General features: G+C 41.0%; 1 protein-coding gene across 1 annotated transcript; it reads left to right on the forward strand.

Annotated features, from left to right (window-relative positions):
• The first annotated feature begins 11,006 nt into the window (after positions 1-11,006).
• Positions 11,007-18,483, forward strand: LOC129823779 (Krueppel-like factor 9). The gene is made up of 2 exons (XM_055882748.1): positions 11,007-11,909; positions 15,212-18,483. The coding sequence occupies exons 1-2, from the start codon at positions 11,414-11,416 to the stop codon at positions 15,463-15,465; spliced, it is 750 nt and encodes a 249-aa protein (XP_055738723.1). The 5' UTR covers positions 11,007-11,413; the 3' UTR covers positions 15,466-18,483.
• The last annotated feature ends 473 nt before the right edge of the window (positions 18,484-18,956 follow it).

Here is an 18,956-nt window from a genome sequence, read left to right on the forward strand (position 1 = left end):
CAAGGCGCATCAAAAGTCGTGCTATAAATTCTCAGACAACACAAAAATTCCTTGATGCCCTTCCAGACTCCTTCTGCCTACCCAAGGACGTCAGAGGACAAAAATCAGTTAACCACCTAACTGAGGAACTCAATTTAACCTTGCGCAATACCCTAGATGCAGTTGCACCCCTAAAAACGAAAAACATTTGTCATAAGAAACTAGCTCCCTGGTATACAGAAAATACCCGAGCTCTGAAGCAAGCTTCCAGAAAATTGGAACGGAAATTGCGCCACACCAAACTGGAAGTCTTCCGACTAGCTTGGAAAGACAGTACCGTGCAGTATCGAAGAGCCCTCACTGCTGCTCGATCATCCTACTTTTCCAACTTAATTGAGGAAAATAAGAACAATCCAAAATGTATTTTTGATACTGTTGCAAAGCTAACTAAAAAGCAGCATTCCCCAAGAGAGGATGGCTTTCACTTCAGCAGTAATAAATTCATGAACTTCTTTGAGGAAAAGATCATGATCATTAAAAAGCAAATTACGGACTCCTCTTTAAATCTGCGTATTCCTCCAGGGATAGCTGTCCTGGATATGCACAGCTCTGCCCGGGCCTGGGGTCGGGAGAGACACTTAAGTGTTTTAGTACTATATCTCGTGACACAATGATGAAAATAATCATGGCCTCTAAACTTTCAAGCTGCATAATGGATCCTATTCCAACTAAACTACTGAAAGAGCTGCTTCATGTGCTTGGCCCTCCTATGTTGAACATAATAAATGGCTCTCTATCCACCGGGTGTGTGTACCAAACTCACTAAAAGTGGCAGTAATAAAGCCTCTCTTGAAAAAGCCAAACCTTGACCCGGAAAATATAAAAAACTATCGGCCTATATCGAATCTTCCATTCTTCTCAAAAATTTTAGAAAAAGCTGTTGCGCAGCAACTCACTGCCTTCCTGAAGACAAACCATGTATACAAAATGCTTCAGTCTGGTTTTAGACCCCATCATAGCACTGAGACTGCACTTGTGAAGGTGGTAAATGACCTTTTAATGGCGTCAGACCGAGGCTCTGCATCTGTCCTCATGCTACTAGACCTTAGTGCTGCCTTTGACACCATCGATCACCACATTCTTTTGGAGAGACTGGAAACCCAAATTGGTCTACACGGACAAGTTCTGGCCTGGTTTAGATCTTATCTGTCGGAAAGATATCAGTTTGTCTCTGTGAATGGTTTGTCCTCTGACAAATCAACTGTACATTTCGGTGTTCCTCAAGGTTCCGTTTTAGGACCACTATTGTTTTCACTGTATATTTTACCTCTTGGGGATGTTATTCGAAAACATAATGTTAACTTTCACTGCTATGCGGATGACACACAGCTGTACATTTCAATGAAACATGGTAAAGCCCCAAAATTGCCCTCGCTAGAAGCCTGTGTTTCAGACATAAGGAAGTGGATGGCTGAAAACGTTCTACTTTTAAACTCGGACAAAACAGAGATGCTTGTTCTAGGTCCCAAGAAACAAAGAGATCTTCTGTTAAATCTGACAATTAATCTTGATGGATGTAAAGTCGTCTCAAATAAAACTGTGAAGGACCTCGGCGTTACTCTTGACCCTGATCTCTCTTTTGACGAATATATCAAGACAGTTTCAAGGACAGCTTTTTTCCATCTACTTAACATTGCAAAAATCTGAAATTTTCTGTCAAAAAATGATGCAGAAAAATTAATCCATGCATTTGTTACCTCTAGGTTAACTTTAACCGCCTCAGAAACCCGGATCCGGGATACCCCCCCCCCCCCCCCCCCCCCCCCCCCCCACACACTGATTAGCATCACTAGCATAGCGTCACATTTAAATAGTAGCATCTAAATATCATTAAATCACAAGTCCAAGACACCAAATGAAAGATACAGATCTTGTGAATAAAGTCACCATTTCAGATTTTTAAAATGTTTTACAGGGAAGACAAAATATGTAAATCTATTAGCTAACCATGTTAGCAAAAGACACCATTTTTCTTTGTCCACCATTTTTTCTCTCCACCAGTAGCTATCACCAATTCGGCTAAACTAAGATATTGATAGCCACTAACCAAGAAAAAACCTCATCAGATGACAGTCTGATAACATATTTATGGTATAGGATAGGTTTTGTTAGAAAAATGTGCCTATTTCAGGTATAAATCATAGTTTGCCATTGCAGCCACCATCACAAATCTCACCAAAGCGACTAGAATTACTACAGAGAGCAACTTGTATTACCAATTTACTCATCATAAAACATTTCTTAAAAATACACAGCACATAGCAATGGAAAGACACAGATCTTGTGAATTCAGACAACATTTCAGATTTTCTAACTGTTTTACGGCGAAAACACAATAAATCGTTATATTAGCATACCACATATGCAAACGTTACCCGAGCACTGATTCAAGCCAAAGAGAGCGATATCGTAATCATCGCCAAAAATATATTAATTTTTTCACTAACCTTCTCAGAATTCTTCCGATGACACTCCTGTAACATCATATTATACAATCCATATAGAGTTTGATCGAAAAATGTGCATATTTAGCAGCACAAATCGTGCTTACACAATGGAAATAGTGTTCAACTACTCAAGCAATCTGCCCGGCGCCATTTTGAAAATACAAATATTTTTATCAAAAACTATTCATAAACTTGACTAAAAAAATACAGGTTGGACATGAAATGAAAGATGCATTAGTTATTAATGCAACCGCTGAGTTAGATTTTTAAAATTAACGTTACTAGACATACAGTGTGCGTTACAGCCAGACTAGTGCTGCAATAATCGCGTCACTAATCGCCATTATGGAGTTTACATTTTTCCACATAAAAACGGAATAACATCATAAATAGCTCTTACTTTTCGACGAGCTTCCATCAGAATCTTGGCATGGTGGTCCTTTGTCCAAAAGAATCGTTGCTTGGTTGTAAAACGTTGCATTCAACCTCTGATATAGCAGCTAACAATAGCTAACAATAGCTATTTTGCCCCAACGTGTCCAAATCCTCAAGGCGCAATACTGAGGAAATTCCGAAAAATAGCAATATACCCCCACAATCTGATATAACTCGGTTTAAAATAGCTTCGTTATGATGCTTCTAACACCTATATCTAATTAAATTACAGACGGATACATCTAACGTTGATAATTGAGCGTTTGAAAATGGCATCCTGAGGTCCCTCTCTGCGCAATGCTCAGCGTCGAAAGGAAGGCTACCCTCACTCCTTGGCCTTTTATAACCTCTGAGAGCTACGTAGCAAGCCCATTCCACTTCTCATTGGTTACTGACATCCAGGGGAAGGCGGGTGCAGTTCATGTCGTTCCATAGGATACACACAGACTTTTAAAACTGATCTGAAACCAGAGCTTCGCTCTCAGACCATCGCAGTACCTGTCATGGATTTCGCTGTAGAAAGAGTTCTGGGTCACCCACAGACATAATTCCAACGGTTTATGAAACTAGAGAGTGTTTTCTATCCAATAGAATAAATAATATGCATATTGTACGAGCAAGAATTGAGCACGAGGCAGTTTAATTTGGCGACACCCAGAAATAAAAAATGTTAACAGCTCCCCCTATTGACAAAAGGTTTTAACCTCTACCGCTTCTCTCTCCCGGATCCGAGATCCTCCTCTTCAAAAAAGCTGACTAGCATAGCCTAGCCTAAAGCCACAGGGATATCATATAATATAATTTCATGAAATCACAAGTCCAATACAGCAAATGAAAGATAAACATCTTGTGAATCCAGCCATCATTTCCGATTTTTAAAATGTTTTACAGCGAAAACACAATATGTATTTCTATTAGCTAACCACAATAGCCAAACACACAACGGCATGTTTTCACCGCATAGGTAGCTTTCACAAAACCCAGAAATAGAGATAAAATTAATCACTAACCTTGAACAACTTCATCAGATGACAGTCTTATAACATCATGTTATACAATACATTTATGTTTTGTTCAAAAATGTGCATATTTGAGGTATAAATCATAGTTTTACATTGCAGCCACCATCACAAATAGCACCAAAGCAGCCAGAATAATTACAGAGAGCAACGTGAAATACCTAAATACTCATCATAAAACATTTATGAAAAATACATGGTGTACAGTAAATGAAAGATTAACATCTTGTGAATCCAGCCAATATTTCCGATTTTTTAAGCGTTTTGCAGCGAAAACACAATATATATTTCTATTAGCTCACTACAATAGCCAAACACACAACGCCATTTACTCCCTGCCAAAATAGCTTTCACAAAACCGACAAAATAGAGATAAAATTAATCACTAACCTTGAACAACTTCATCAGATGACAGTCTTATAACATCATGTTATACAATACATTTATGTTTTGTTCGAAAATGTGCATATTTAGAGCTGCAAATCGTGGTTATACATTGTGAATACGTAGCAACAATTCACCAGAATGTCCGGAGATATTTTGGACACTCACCTAATCTGAGGAAAGAACTCATCATAAACTTTACATAAAAATACTTGTTGTATGGCAAATGAAAGATACACTGGTTCTTAATGCAACCGCTGTGTTAGATTTAAAAAAATAACTTTACCACAACATACAGCATGCGTTATTGTGAGACAGCGCTCACCTATTCTCCGCGGTGTTGGAGTCAACATATTACACAGAAATAAAAAATAACATCATAAATGTTGTCTTACTTTTGCTGTTCTTCCATCAGAATGTTGTGCAAGGAGTCCTAGGTCCATAATAAATCGTTGTTTGGTTTTAGAATGTCCATTTCTTCTGTCGAATTAGCAACTTTGGCTAGCAATGTCAAGCTCACGTGTCCATCAGCTCTTGACGCATGGAACGAAAAATTCAAAATTCCCAATAAACGTTGAATAAACTGATCAAACTCGGTTGAAAAATCCTACTTTATGATATTTTTCTCATATGTATCAAATAAAATCAGAGCCGGAGCAATTCGCGGTGTATACCGAACGCTTTTCAGAAGACAATGTCGAGTTCCCCTGCGCGCTGTCGAAAACTGACAAAATACCGGACCTGCCACTCCAAAAGCTCTTATTCGGCCTCACATCAACCTAGACACCCCATTCAACCTTCTACTGCCTGTTGACATCTAGTGGAAGGCGTATGAAGTGCATACATATCGATAAATAAAAGCCAGTTGAATAAGCAGGCCCTGACACAGAGCCTCGTTTTCAGATTTTTCACTTCCTGTATGGAAGTTTGCTGCCAAATGAGTTCTGTTTTACTCACAGATATAATTCAAACAGTTTTAGAAACTTCAGAGTCTTTTCTATCCAACAGTAATAATAATATGCATATTGTATGATCTAGAACAGAGTACGAGAGAGAGAGAGAGAGAGAGAGAGAGTATCAGATCAATGTGGAGCTATATACAGAGATTACCAGTACCAGAACAATGTGGAGCTATATACAGGGAGTACCAGTGTAACAGTATAACTTTAAACCGTCCCCTCGCCCCAACCTGGGCGCGAACCAGGGACCCTCTGCACACATCAACAACAGTCACCCACAAAGTGTCATTACCCATCGCTCCACGAAAGCACTAGCCCTTGCAGAGCAAGGGGCAACACTACTTCTAGGTTTCAGAGCAAGTGACGTAACTGATTGAAACGCTAGTAGCGCATACCCACTAACTAGCTAGCCATTTCACATCCGTTACACCAGTACCAGATCAATGTGGAGCTATATACAGGAAGTACCAGTACCAGAACAATGTGGAGCTAAATACAGGGAGTACCAGATCAATGAGGAGCTATATACAGGGAGTACCAGATTAACGTGGAGCTATATACAGGGAGTACCAGATCAATGAGGAGCTATATACAGGGAGTACCAGATTAATGTGGAGCTATATACAGGGAGTACCAGATCAATGTGGAGCTATATACAGGGAGTACCAGATCAATGAGGAGCTATATACAGGGAGTACCAGATCAATGAGGAGCTATATACAGGGAGTACCAGCACCAGATCAATGAGGAGCTATATACAGGGAGTACCAGATCAATGAGGAGCTATATACAGGGAGTACCAGATCAATGAGGAGCTATATACAGGGAGTACCAAATCAATGTGAAGCTATATACAGGGAGTACCAGTACCAGATCAATGAGGTACGAGGTATTTGAGGTAAATACACTGCTCAAAAAAATAAAGGGAACACTTAAACAACACAATGTAACTCCAAGTCAATCACACTTCTGTGAAATCAAACTGTCCACTTAGGAAGCAACACTGATTGACAATAAATTCCACATGCTGTTGTGCAAATGGAATAGACAAAAGGTGGAAATTATAGGCAACTAGCAAGACACCCCCCAAAACAGAAGTGATTCTGCAGGTGGTGACCACAGACCACTTCTCAGTTCCTATGCTTCCTGGCTGATGTTTTGGTCACTTTTGAATGCTGGCGGTGCTCTCACTCTAGTGGTAGCATGAGACGGAGTCTACAACCCACACAAGTGGCTCAGGTAGTGCAGTTCATCCAGGATGGCACATCAATGCGAACTGTGGCAAAAAGGTTTGCTGTGTCTGTCAGCGTAGTGTCCAGAGCATGCAGGCGCTACCAGGAGACAGGCCAGTACATCAGGAGACGTGGAGGAGGCCGTAGGAGGGCAACAACCCAGCAGCAGGACCGCTACCTCCGCCTTAGTGCAAGGAGGTGCACTGCCAGAGTCCTGCAAAATGACCTCCAGCAGGCCACAAATGTGCATGTGTCAGCATATGGTCTCACAAGGGGTCTGAGGATCTCATCTCGGTACCTAATGGCAGTCAGGCTACCTCTGGCGAGCACATGGAGGGCTGTGCGGCCCCACAAAGAAATGCCACCCCACACCATGACTGACCCATCGCCAAACCGGTGATGCTGGAGGATGTTGAAGGCAGCAGAACGTTCTCCACGGCGTCTCCAGACTCTGTCACGTCTGTCACATGTGCTCATGTGCTCAGTGTGAACCTGCTTTCATCTGTGAAGAGCACAGGGCGCCAGTGGCGAATTTGCCAATCTTGGTGTTCTCTGGCAAATGCCAAACGTCCTGCACGGTGTTGTGCTGTAAGCACAACCCCCACCTGTGGACGTCGGGCCCTCATACCACCCTCATGGAGTCTGTTTCTGACCGTTTGAGCAGACACATGCACATTTGTGGCCTGCTGGAGGTCATTTTGCAGGGCGCTGGCAGTGCACCTCCTTGCACAAAGGCGGAGGTAGCGGTCCTGCTGCTGGGTTGTTGCCCTCCTACGGCCTCCTCCACGTCTCCTGATGTACTGGCCTGTCTCCTGGTAGCGCCTGCATGCTCTGGACACTACGCTGACAGACACAGCAAACCTTTTTGCCACAGTTCACATTGATGTGCCATCCTGGATGAACTGCACTACCTGAGCCACTTGTGTGGGTTGTAGACTCCGTCTCATGCTACCACTAGAGTGAGAGCACCGCCAGCATTCGAAAGTGACCAAAACATGAGCCAGGAAGCATAGAAACTGAGAAGTGGTCTGTGGTCACCACCTGCAGAATCACTCCTGTTTTGGGGGGTGTCTTGCTAATTGCCTATAATTTCCACCTTTTGTCTATTCCATTTGCACAACAGCATGTGAAATTTATTGTCAATCAGTGTTGCTTCCTAAGTGGACAGTTTGATTTCACACAAGTGTGATTGACTTGGAGTTACATTGTGTTGTTTAAGTGTTCCCTTTATTTTTTTGAGCAGTGTATATACATGATGGCAGAGTAAATAAGAATAGATAATAATAAGAGTAAAATAAAAACAGAGTAGCAGCAGCAAATTATGAGTGTAAAAGTGAGTGTGTAATGTGTATGTATGTGTGTTTGTGTTGTGTCGCTATGCGTGTGTGTGTGTGCATATGTAGCGTATGTGAATGTGTTGGTGTTTTGTGTGGGAGTGTCAGAAGTCGGCCCGTTGACACTGACTGAGGTTCCTCATCTTCACCAGTAGAGGGCGTCTCCTCTCACACCTACAGTACTAGCGCAGGTCCAGTACAGATCTGTCTCAAGAATTGACACAGGATGGAAAAAAGTCACGAGGATTATCGACTATACAATATGATATGACGACGACATAGGTATCCAAACGTGGTTCTGGGAAGCTGCAGGATATCAGGCTTTTGTTTCAGCACAGCTTTGGCAAACTTGATACAGACTCATGATGGTTGTCGGAGCAGATTATCACATTCTAAGGAAAAACAATTGCAATGTTCTGGAATTATCTGGGACTACTGTGTTTATATAATTTCTGCACTATTTTGTGACTAAATCATGCATGTGTCTAAATCATGTGGATGATATGTGCTTTTGTAACTCAAATCATCCATAATAATTAATGATTTTATAGCACAAACAGAAATAATCAATGGGTACATTGTATTAAGCACAGCACATAAAATCAAGGGGGAAACCCGCACACGAGCAAGGAAGAGAAAGAACACAAAACGCACAAAGCAATCAATATTCATGCTGTCATTTCAGATTTACCTCAAAATGCACAAAATGTTCCTTCTGGGGATTCCTAATCTATAGGGAGCATAGAAAAGAACATCACTAAAAGTCCCATATCATATTAATTTCCCATGTTTCATTATATTCAGTGCTGGAAATAAGGAGGAACTCGGGGGAACTGAGTTCCAAAAGTGAAATAATTATTGGCCTGTAAAAATGTTATTTTCAAGGTGAATTCAATGATTCAAAGTCAATGATTCAATGATTCAAAGTCACATTTTCACCCCCAAAAAATCACCTTAACGGTGTGAATATTTCTGTATATCTGACCTGCATCATCAGGTGACACACACAGTTGAGAGTCAGTCCATTTCTGCCTGAGATATAGCCTTGTAGAGGAGTGGCTATCGTCGTGCTTATCTGCAGGTGTAACTCACCCCTCTCTGCTACGAGTTGTCTGGTGATGAGGAAGCTGTAGCCATCAAATAACAGACCATTTAGAATGCTTGTTTTTTTAAATTAAAAATAAATTCTGAATGTCAACAGCCCAGCTTTGAGAAGTAGATACAATCTTCGGCAAAATCATTCGCAAGGAGATTCCTGCAAAAATATTATTTGAAGATGAAGTGCATTTGAGAGAAGTAGTTATCTTATTCAATTCAAAACATGGAACAGTAACACTTTATAATAACATTCAATAATACGCTATTAATAAATAATTTATAATGAATGTGTTAATGACTTGCTGGAAAGAAAAGCCATCTATTAATGGCTTGTAAATTGAAGTTATTATGAAGTGTCACCATAAAAAAGCACTTAAGAATGTACTGTATGATTTATCATTAAATTCGTTCGCACCTATGCATTCGGGATTACAAAAGCTGATGATCCATCTGAAGTGCTATAGAAAAATATTTTTAAAATCACAAAATCTACACACAAACCCTTTAAACAAGCTTAAAAACTCAGTGAAAACCCCAGATTCAATGTTTAATTCACTCAATTGAAATGTCTAATTTGCAAATGCCAGTAGTCATAATGTAGGAACTCATTTTCTCCTCTTTCAAAAAGTATCAACAGTTACTGTCCATTCTTCACTGAAAAACAGTCAGTCATCTCTGTCCGAAATGAGAACAAACTTTAGGAATAAGTCAAATCACAAATCCAATCACAAACCATAGATATCTTACGGTGTAGTAGAATGAGAGCTATGAAGATGAGAGAGTCATAATCCAAGCTGAGACATGGCCATATAGCAGGGGTGGGCAACACCAGTCCTCGAAGGCCTGATTGGTGCCATATAGCAGGGGTGGGCAACTCCAGTCCTCGAAGGCCTGATTGGTGCCATATAGCAGGGGTGGGCAACTCCAGTCCTCGAAGGCCTGATTGGTGCCATATAGCAGGGGTGGGCAACACCAGTCCTCGAAGGCCTGATTGGTGCCATATAGCATTCTCAAATCACTGCAGCAGCCCTGGCTTCCAAGACTCCACATGTAAGTACAGTAGTTGGACTGAAGAACAGTCCCTTTTCTCACACAGGCAGTGAATGGCCATGCTTGTGCCTGCTCCTGTTTCCACAGTGACCAGCACTACTCACAGTATCCAATCAGGAAATACCTTCCAGCCTGGAGCTACAAACATCCACTGAGCCAGTCACTTGACACAACATTACCCCCCCCCCCCTCAATGCAAAGACACTTTAGGGTATATAAACCCCCCTATGGCTAAAGAAGGGTTCCTTCCAGACAGAAAAGCACAACTCACATTTGGGATTTTAAAGTTTTATGTTTGTTGCTTTTTAGTGAGAATCAACAATGTTATGGCAACCTGGTTGTCATATTGTTGCATATACAATAGATGTATGTTCTGTGACCCAAATATTCTATGCACCCTTATAATCCACCCATAACACTGTAATCAAGGGTTGTCCATGTTTTTATATTATGATGGGAGTGTACATAACGGTCATTTTCATTAATCGTATTGCCTATAGGCTCTATTGCGTCTCTATTACGGCACGATGATATCCACCAGTTCATTGTTGGGGTCAGATTTGGTTAAGCCTCCAAGTGAGTAATTATGGTGCGACAGATGGCATCACAAACAGCCAGCCAGAGAAAATGTGGTGTGACTGTTTATGTGATGCTATATATGGAAGTGAGCAGAAGCTAAAGAAGAACAGGTACAAGAGAGACATCTAGTGTCTTTGTCTAGCCTCTGCTCTTAGGTACTAGACCTTAAAATGACTTTCAAAAGAGTAAAATAATCCATAAATCTAATATACAGCATAAAGATAATGATGTACTATGGTAATGGAATCAAAATAACAAAAAATGTAATTATTGCTGAAATAGCACACGCATTTTTAGTGCTTCATATATATGTTGTTGACAAAGGAGAAATAGGGTGTAAGAGGAAGTCATGAAATGTGATAAACCATTTACAGTAGGGCTACACCCTCAACTCAAGCACAGAGCACCACCTTTCCACGCTGCTGTATCGGTCGCTTCCACCCACTAAGATACACATCCACCACGCCCGCTCTTCACGTCAGTCCGCAACGTCAGATTGTGCGTGTTGCTCTGTATCGGTGGGCGTAGGTTTGACCGGCTTTTCAGAGGCAGACACAATGAGCCCTCGGATGATGTAAATCATGCATGTGGGGCTGGAGGCACGGGCACGTTTTGGCAGTATAGTTTTTTAGTATAGTTGCTTTTGTTTTATATAATTTCGAGCACACATATCGACAAGACTTTGTGACGGTATAGGGATAGCTGGAAAAGGTCGGTTCAACGAGTTCGTCTGACATAACGAAGTCGAAATCTCTGGCTAGTCCCCTTCGAAAACGACACCGAAAACAAAACAACATTTTACAAAGGACTTGCTAAAGTCAACAACATAAAACAAGAATGTCGATGGTTGCGTATTCGGATTACTTAGCCGCCGAGTGTCTGATGTCGATCTCTAGCGGTCCCGTCCTACACCGACCCACCCCGGTTGTCCTCGCCGCCCAGCCCCCTCCCCAGGCCGTTCATCCTGGGGAGCCCGAAGGGTCGAACGAAGACAGGGAGGTGCGTGAGACGCTGAGACTCGAAGGGGCCAACATGATGACGGTGGCCGGGATCCTCACGGACCTCCACGGCAAATTCCGGTCCATGTCTGCCTACTCGGAGAGCAGCAACTCCTCATGTGGGGAGAGCGGCTACACCACGTTGTCTGACTCAACTACCCCAACCATGACCCCCTCTGCTACTCCAATTCCTGGACAGTACAATGCTACTCAACAGCAGTGGGGAGGAGGGGCGCCTCGGTCCCCAGTAAAGCGACATCAGTGCATTTACGACGGCTGTGACCGAGTTTATGGAAAATCATCTCATCTGAAAGCCCATATCAGAACCCATACAGGTACAATTATATAGCTGGCTGTTATATAGTTTAAACTGTAAAAATAATAATTGGGAATTAGCTATAGTCTCCACAAATGTAATTTTATTATGCAATTTGATTCAGAACTTCACATTTGTCCATTCTAACTAAGCACTCCCCCCTTTGTGAGTCACTCCGATCTACAATTATCATATTTCTGGCTGAAGAAAAGTGTTTTTCTTCACAGGGATACACTGTCGATTGGGTGGACGAGACGAGTCGTTTACCCGCGAGTTAGTAACGTTACAATACTCCCAGAACAAAAGGGAAAAACTCAAATAGAGGGCTCATAACAAAGAAGTAATCGAACAAAAGAATGGGGCTGGACGAAAAAAAGACTAGTGACGAACATGCTACAACTAGGTTGGATTTGCATACGAAGTGAGTTCGAGATTAAATGTAACATTCGGGGCGTTTGCGCAGGTTCGGTGGCTCTTTCAACTCAAACAGCCAAATCTTTTAATCCCACCTCGCATCAATGTGGCCATCGTGTAACAGTCACGTCTTTTTCGAAAACATATTTATTGAAATCAGCCATTGCTGTCATAGTTTTCCCAGTCAAAATGGTATGTTTAGCGCTGTAACTTTGTATACATGTGTATATGCATCAGGTGTCCATTGCCCAGGTGTCCGCACAGTCCTGGGGGGCGGCGGGGGGGGGGGGGGGGGGGGGGGGGGGGTGTTCAGGGTCAATGATGGATTAGAACAGGAACGCGTGCTGAATAGAACAAATCGTTAGGGAACGCCCACAAAACGGGAGTGAGTGGATCGTGGCTAGAAGGGTTTCGTCAAAAAAACGTCATAGTCTCGTTCACTACGACGAGAGTTTGCGTTTTTACACAGCGTTGAGTTCTACAGCAGACTGAATTTGATTTGATTTCCACTGAATCATTTGCTAGCTAAAATCGGTATCCCTTCTAGCCATGACCAGTGAGTGGGAGTGTGGAGTTTTGCAAAACGCAGATCCGCTTTGCGGTCTTGATAATAGCTCCTGGCACCCCTTTCGTCTGTCCTGGGTTGACTCCTATTAGCAATGTTACTCTATTGTATTAGGGCCACAAAATAGGCGTAGGAGGCTGCACATTGTGGATACCTTCATGCATTAAAGTCTAGTCAACATAAAGGTTGTCCTCAACGGTGGAAACTCCTTTATTCACCAAAAATTATATAATGACCATCACATCGACGTAAACTTGTAGTCATGCGACGATATGTTGTGTGGTTGTCCCACTACGACACGGGAAAGCATGCAGTTTACTCGGCTATAGATTGAATGATGAACTTCACAGGGTGGTGAAAGTACAAGGTGATGAGTTTGATGCTCCTTTCCAATAAATATCGAGGGTCTTATTCTAGTGACATGATGATCGATGTCAGGCTGCCGTGACATCTTGCTCTTATCCATATCATCATCTAAGTAGCCTACCCTCACTGTATATGTGAGCTGTTGGCTAGAGCACACGTGCCAAGACCAGAGTGGGCACATTTGCTATATAACGCAACAGTTTTTGTGACAAATCCATCAGCAGAACTGAAAATGCGATTGAAACCCATTTACCTTGTATTTTTTATTTGGTGCATAAGAATTTAACCACAAGTTATTTTTATGTGCACTGCCACATCACGCACAGACTTTTATTCGCAATAAATACGTTTGTTGGTAACGCATCTCTGGTGGGAAAATGTTTTATGCCGATTTTAGAATATTCATATGAAAACCGTCTTGGGAGCTCTATTGATCCTTTGTAGCTCAGTAATGCACAGCACTTGTAAAGCCAGGGTAGTGGGTTCGATTCCTGGGGCCACCCAAGAGTTAAATGTATGCACGCATGACTGTAAGTCGCTTTGGATAAAAGTGCCTGCTAAATGACATATACTGTTGAGGCCATCTCCATTTTGAAGTAGTCCATTTTCTTCATCTACTACTTCTGAGTTGGCAAACAAACTGAAAGGGTGCACACTGCCACCTAGAGTGTTTTGTTTGAACAGATACAAGGCCAAGGTTGTTGATTTACTGCCACCTGCAGTTAGGGAATGTTTCCTCACGAGTATAATTCACTGGCCGATCTCCTAGTAACCTGGATGGAATTGATTATATGTTATGTGATTCTTCCTTCACCCATAGGAAGTCCCACCCAGTTGACTACTTGTACCCCCGTTCATTGACTCGGTACCGGTACCCCCTGTATATAGCCCCGTTATTTTATTGTGTTATTTTTTTAACTTTAGTTTCCAATGCTCATTAACAGCTTTTACCCTCAAGCCATAAGACTGCTGAACAATTAATCAAATGGCTACCCGGACTATTTGCATTACACTGCTGCTACTCTCTGTTTATTATCTATGCATAGTCACTTTACCCCTACCTACATGTACATATTACCTCAACCAACCTGTACCCACGCACATTGACTCGGCACCGGTACACCCTGTATATAGCCTTGTTATTGTTATTTTATTGTACATTTTTTACTTTAGTTTTAGTAAATATTTCTTTAACTCTTATTTTCTTGACTGCATTGTTGGTTAAGGGATTGTAAGTAAGCATTTCACGCTAAGGTCTACAACTATTGTATTCGGTGCACGTGACAAATAAAATTTGATTTGATACTCCAAAATGGCGAAAGTCCTCAAATATGCACTGCCCATGCTAAAACAGGCTTTTGGGCACTAGAGTCCTCTATCTATCTCTATGGGATGTGTTGAGGGCGCCTTTCTAAGATGGCCACCCACACTGTATGTTTGTGTTTGTCTGCCCTATGAGTGTCAATATCTATTGCTCTCTACGTTTTGCATTCACTTTTCAAAATGTCTCTCTTCAATATGAACCATGACCAGAGTAGGTTTTTCTTTAAAACGTAGATTGATTTGGTGCATAATTATTATTATTTTTTTTCACCTTTATTTAACCAGGTAGGCTAGTTGAGAACAAGTTCTCATTTGCAACTGCGACCTGGCCAAGATAAAGCATAGCAGTGTGAACAGACAACAACACAGAGTTACACATGGAGTAAACAATAAACAAGTCAAAAACATGGTAGAAAAAATAGAGCAGAGGGGTGGATTACCTTTTTGCGTTATAAAGAAAATGTATGCTGATAATATTATACACTTTCTACTAACTTGATTGGTATACAAGGGTCTGCCAAGAGTCTAGCTTACTACCGACCGCTGCATATCTAGTGTTAGTGACTGGAACGAGCAGGGCAATATTTGCCAGTCTGACATTTGTGCCACACTCAGTATGTTCATTTGAATGTCTCTCTGTCTCCCTTCATCAGGTGAACGACCTTTTCCCTGTACCTGGCCCGACTGCCAGAAAAAATTTGCCCGTTCGGACGAGCTGGCTCGCCACACGCGCACACACACAGGCGAGAAGCGCTTCCTGTGCCCACTGTGCGACAAGCGCTTCATGCGCAGTGACCACTTGATCAAGCACGCCCGCCGCCACCCCGACTTCCAGCCGTCCATGCTGGGCCGCAAGGCCTCGTCCCCTGGGGGCCAGGGGGCGTCCAGCCCCGCCATGGGCCAGTGAGTGCAGGGGTCAGTGGGTTCACTCCCACGTCTAGGGCTGGGGTCAGCAAGGGTCACAGGGAGTGGTCTTAACCAAAGGTCCTAACCAATCAGATCCACTAGCCAGGCCTGTCTGTCACAACTCCCCACACAACAGTATCTAGGTTGGGGCACGTTCACCACCCACCCCGACGGATGAAGATGACACCAGTCTCAACGCTCAACTAAAACTCAAAACCTTTAACTGAAAAACACTCACACATGCAGGGAATTCTCACTGTCTTCACTCCGCAGTCTCAGCACACGCATCAGCCAAATATTTTCCTTCTTTTCTCTGCTTATTTTAGAGAGATGGTGCTCCATGCTTTTTTACTGTGGCTGTTTCCTTTCTTGCTAGCGCCATTTTGTGATATTTAACTAGAGGCGTAGAGAGGCTGAGGTCAACTAAAAGTGTAGCAGCTTTGCTGATGACATGTCCTCAGTTTCTAGAAGTTGCACATTCCATGCATTTTTGCCATTGGAATTTAGTTGGCTTAGTTATAAAACATTTTTTTGTAATATCGTATTTACTGTATTATAATTTTAAATGCAGGTCAACTTAACTTTCAGTAATGATGATGAATGGTTTAAACCGCTGAAGACTAGCTGGTTACATACCATCCTTATTAATTCTAGATCAACTTTTCTTTTTACTATCCATGAAACCTTGACGAATGATACACGTAGTATTATATCCGTTACGGATGCAAATGTATATAACCTTTAACCTTCTATTGTAGAGAATATCGTGAACAAATATTAGAGGAAGTAATACTTGTGATGAATTGTAGTCCTTATATTAGGGGTGACAGACTATACACTTGGATAGGATAGCGCTGCCTGTGAGTAAGCGTGTGTCTCTAATGACATTTTGTTATAGAAAGAGAAGACACTTTCTACTGTTTCCACTGTCTGTCCATCTAAATGGACATAATTACTTTATCTCAGTGAACAATGCTTCAGGAAATTCAGAAAGCCTTAAACTATTTCATACTTATTTTTGCACCATGTTTACAGTTTGAATCATTTCTACAGGTTTACGCCAACTCGTCGGCACAATACAAATACACATATGCAATATGCCACTTTTAACCAGAGGTTGCTTTTAATGCTAGCTACTTGGTTAATTTGTGTGATAGGTATTCCCTCTGTTAATATGCTTCTACAATTGAACACTGTGGAATTTGATAAAGATACATGTGATCTCATTATACTTATTAGAACCAATGGTTGGGTTAGTAAGCCACATTTGTCCAAGTGCTTTAGGAAAGTGCGGTAAAGGATAGATTGGGGTTATTATGTGTTTGTTTTTGAACTGTTTCTTTGCTGAGCATAATGATGTATGTGGCTTTTCTCAGACACTATGCTCTCAGAGCCTTGTTATTTCTTCCACAGAAAGATTGAATTGCATGACTAAGGCACCTCTCTCGTCATACAGTCCCTCCAATATATTCCTTCTCTGTCTTTACTAACAAACTGACTTTAATTGATCATTCTTGCTGCATCATTTGATCACTGTTAGTTCCATTGTAATGGGATGTACCTGTATTCAACTTTTAAGTTGAAACGCTTTTGCCATTTGTACACATTTTCACAAGTTCTTATCTTACAGCTCTTGGTAACTGCTGGCAGTTATCGAACAAAAATGAACTACTTCAAACAAAGCCACAATATGACTTAGTAAAAGTGTTTGCTATGTTTTCAAATGAATTGAAAATGTCTTCATGGATGTCATCATTTTCCAAATGTATTTGTTTAATTTTCTGACAGTAAGTCTGCCTCGCGCCAAATTTATGATTATTTCACAAAGGGTAACAATTCACCTCGCAATGCTTGTGTAATACTTGTCTTCCCTTGGAAAGTAGTTGGACAAAAGGGGAGTCCATTAAGAAACTCACCTTTTCTCATGAAACGCTTCTAAACACAATCAGGCCTTAGGTTTGAACTTCCCGTGCTCTTCAAGTGAAAACTACACTCTGCCAGGGAAACATCTCTTTAGTTGTCTTGTCTATATTCTCTTGTATGCTCCGTGTACAGAGTTTCGACTGTGCTTAACACTTTTTCATAGTATATTACGTACCTGTGGTGTTCAATAGTGCTGATCGTCAGTTTTGGCATCTCACAAGTGTTCAGTATGTATCACTACCCTTCATGTTGCTACTTATATCAGTTTAGTTTGGACCTACTGCGTTACATTTTTTAACACTTCATTTCAGTGGTACCTACATAAGGACTTAATAAGCCATTCATAACACATTCATAAGTAGTACATGAACATTGCTTAAATGCTTATGTTAACAAGTTGATATTTCAGTGTTCACTATTTGCAGTTAACAAACAAACATTTATGCAATATTCATTAACTGCTTATAAATGTGTACTGTATGGGTTATGAATGGGTTATAAAGTCCTTATGTAGGTTTGCTTCAGATAAAGTTACCAATAACTCAATATACATTTTACAAACCACTAAATCTGTCTGAGGGGGAGGGGGCATAACCATATCTCAAACAATTTAATTAATCGTGCTGAACACCTTAGGGCATACTATGCTAATTGTTTCCCTCTGTACACTAATTAAACAAATATACACAGCTGCATTGTTTGTATAGAACCAATGTTTTTAGAGTTTTGTTAAGCCACATTTTTACATCAATAACTCTTTAAGAAACCTCTTATTTGAGCTCTGGTTACGTAGATAAGAGGACCTGTGGAACTAATTGAATAAATGCTGCGACTTGTTCTTTGATATTTATACTCTCAGGTGTCTTTTAAACATTTCTTCCATATTTCCTGTGCAACACCCAAGTGTAATCATGTATTGTTGCTATTATTTTAAGGATTAATTTATTACGGTTTATAATTTGCGTGGTTCAATTCATTTTTTCCCCATAGCTTATTATTTTGTGATATGGAACATATACTAATAATTTGGTTCCATTGTTTGCTTGATACAAAACTGCCAGTGCTTTTTAATAATAAATAAAAACCTTAAGTTGAATTTTTTGTGTGTGTTATTTTCTTGTTAACAGATGACTTTAACTTGTATCTGTATATAAATGTTGATTTATACTTGACATATCCACTTTTTTGTGAATATTGTTAAGTTGAAGGGAAGGTTGTCCGTAGATGGCTTTCAAAGTAAGGACAATTTGATCAATCCCTTGAAAAGAATAGTTCACCCAAAATACAAAATAACATGTTGGTTTCCTTACCCTGTAAGCAGTCTACGGACAAGGTATGACCACAATCCTTGATTCATGATTTGGCTTGTTTACTTGACAACTGCAATATTTTTACAATCTGGCACCAATCCAGTGCAAGTCGACGGTACCTGTGTAAGTACATTTTCGGGTCTCGTGTCCAAATGATCTATAAGTAACTTCATTGAGCTTTTTAGATACTTTAGGATGACTTGGACATTAAAATAGAAAAATGCTAATATCAGAACCATTGACTTGCACTTGATTTGTG

This window comes from Salvelinus fontinalis, chromosome 26, assembly GCF_029448725.1.
Source record: "Salvelinus fontinalis isolate EN_2023a chromosome 26, ASM2944872v1, whole genome shotgun sequence".
Lineage (NCBI taxonomy): Eukaryota > Metazoa > Chordata > Actinopteri > Salmoniformes > Salmonidae > Salvelinus > Salvelinus fontinalis.

What these genes read in the sequence shown, in the direction of transcription:
- LOC129823779 (XM_055882748.1), top strand. Translation starts at nt 11,414, where the DNA reads ATGTCGATGGTTGCGTATTCGGATTACTTAGCCGCCGAGTGTCTGATG. An exon ending in CCATATCAGAACCCATACAG is followed by an intron (nt 11,910 to 15,211) that starts GTACAATTATAT and finishes TCCCTTCATCAG; the next exon opens with GTGAACGACCTTTTCCCTGT.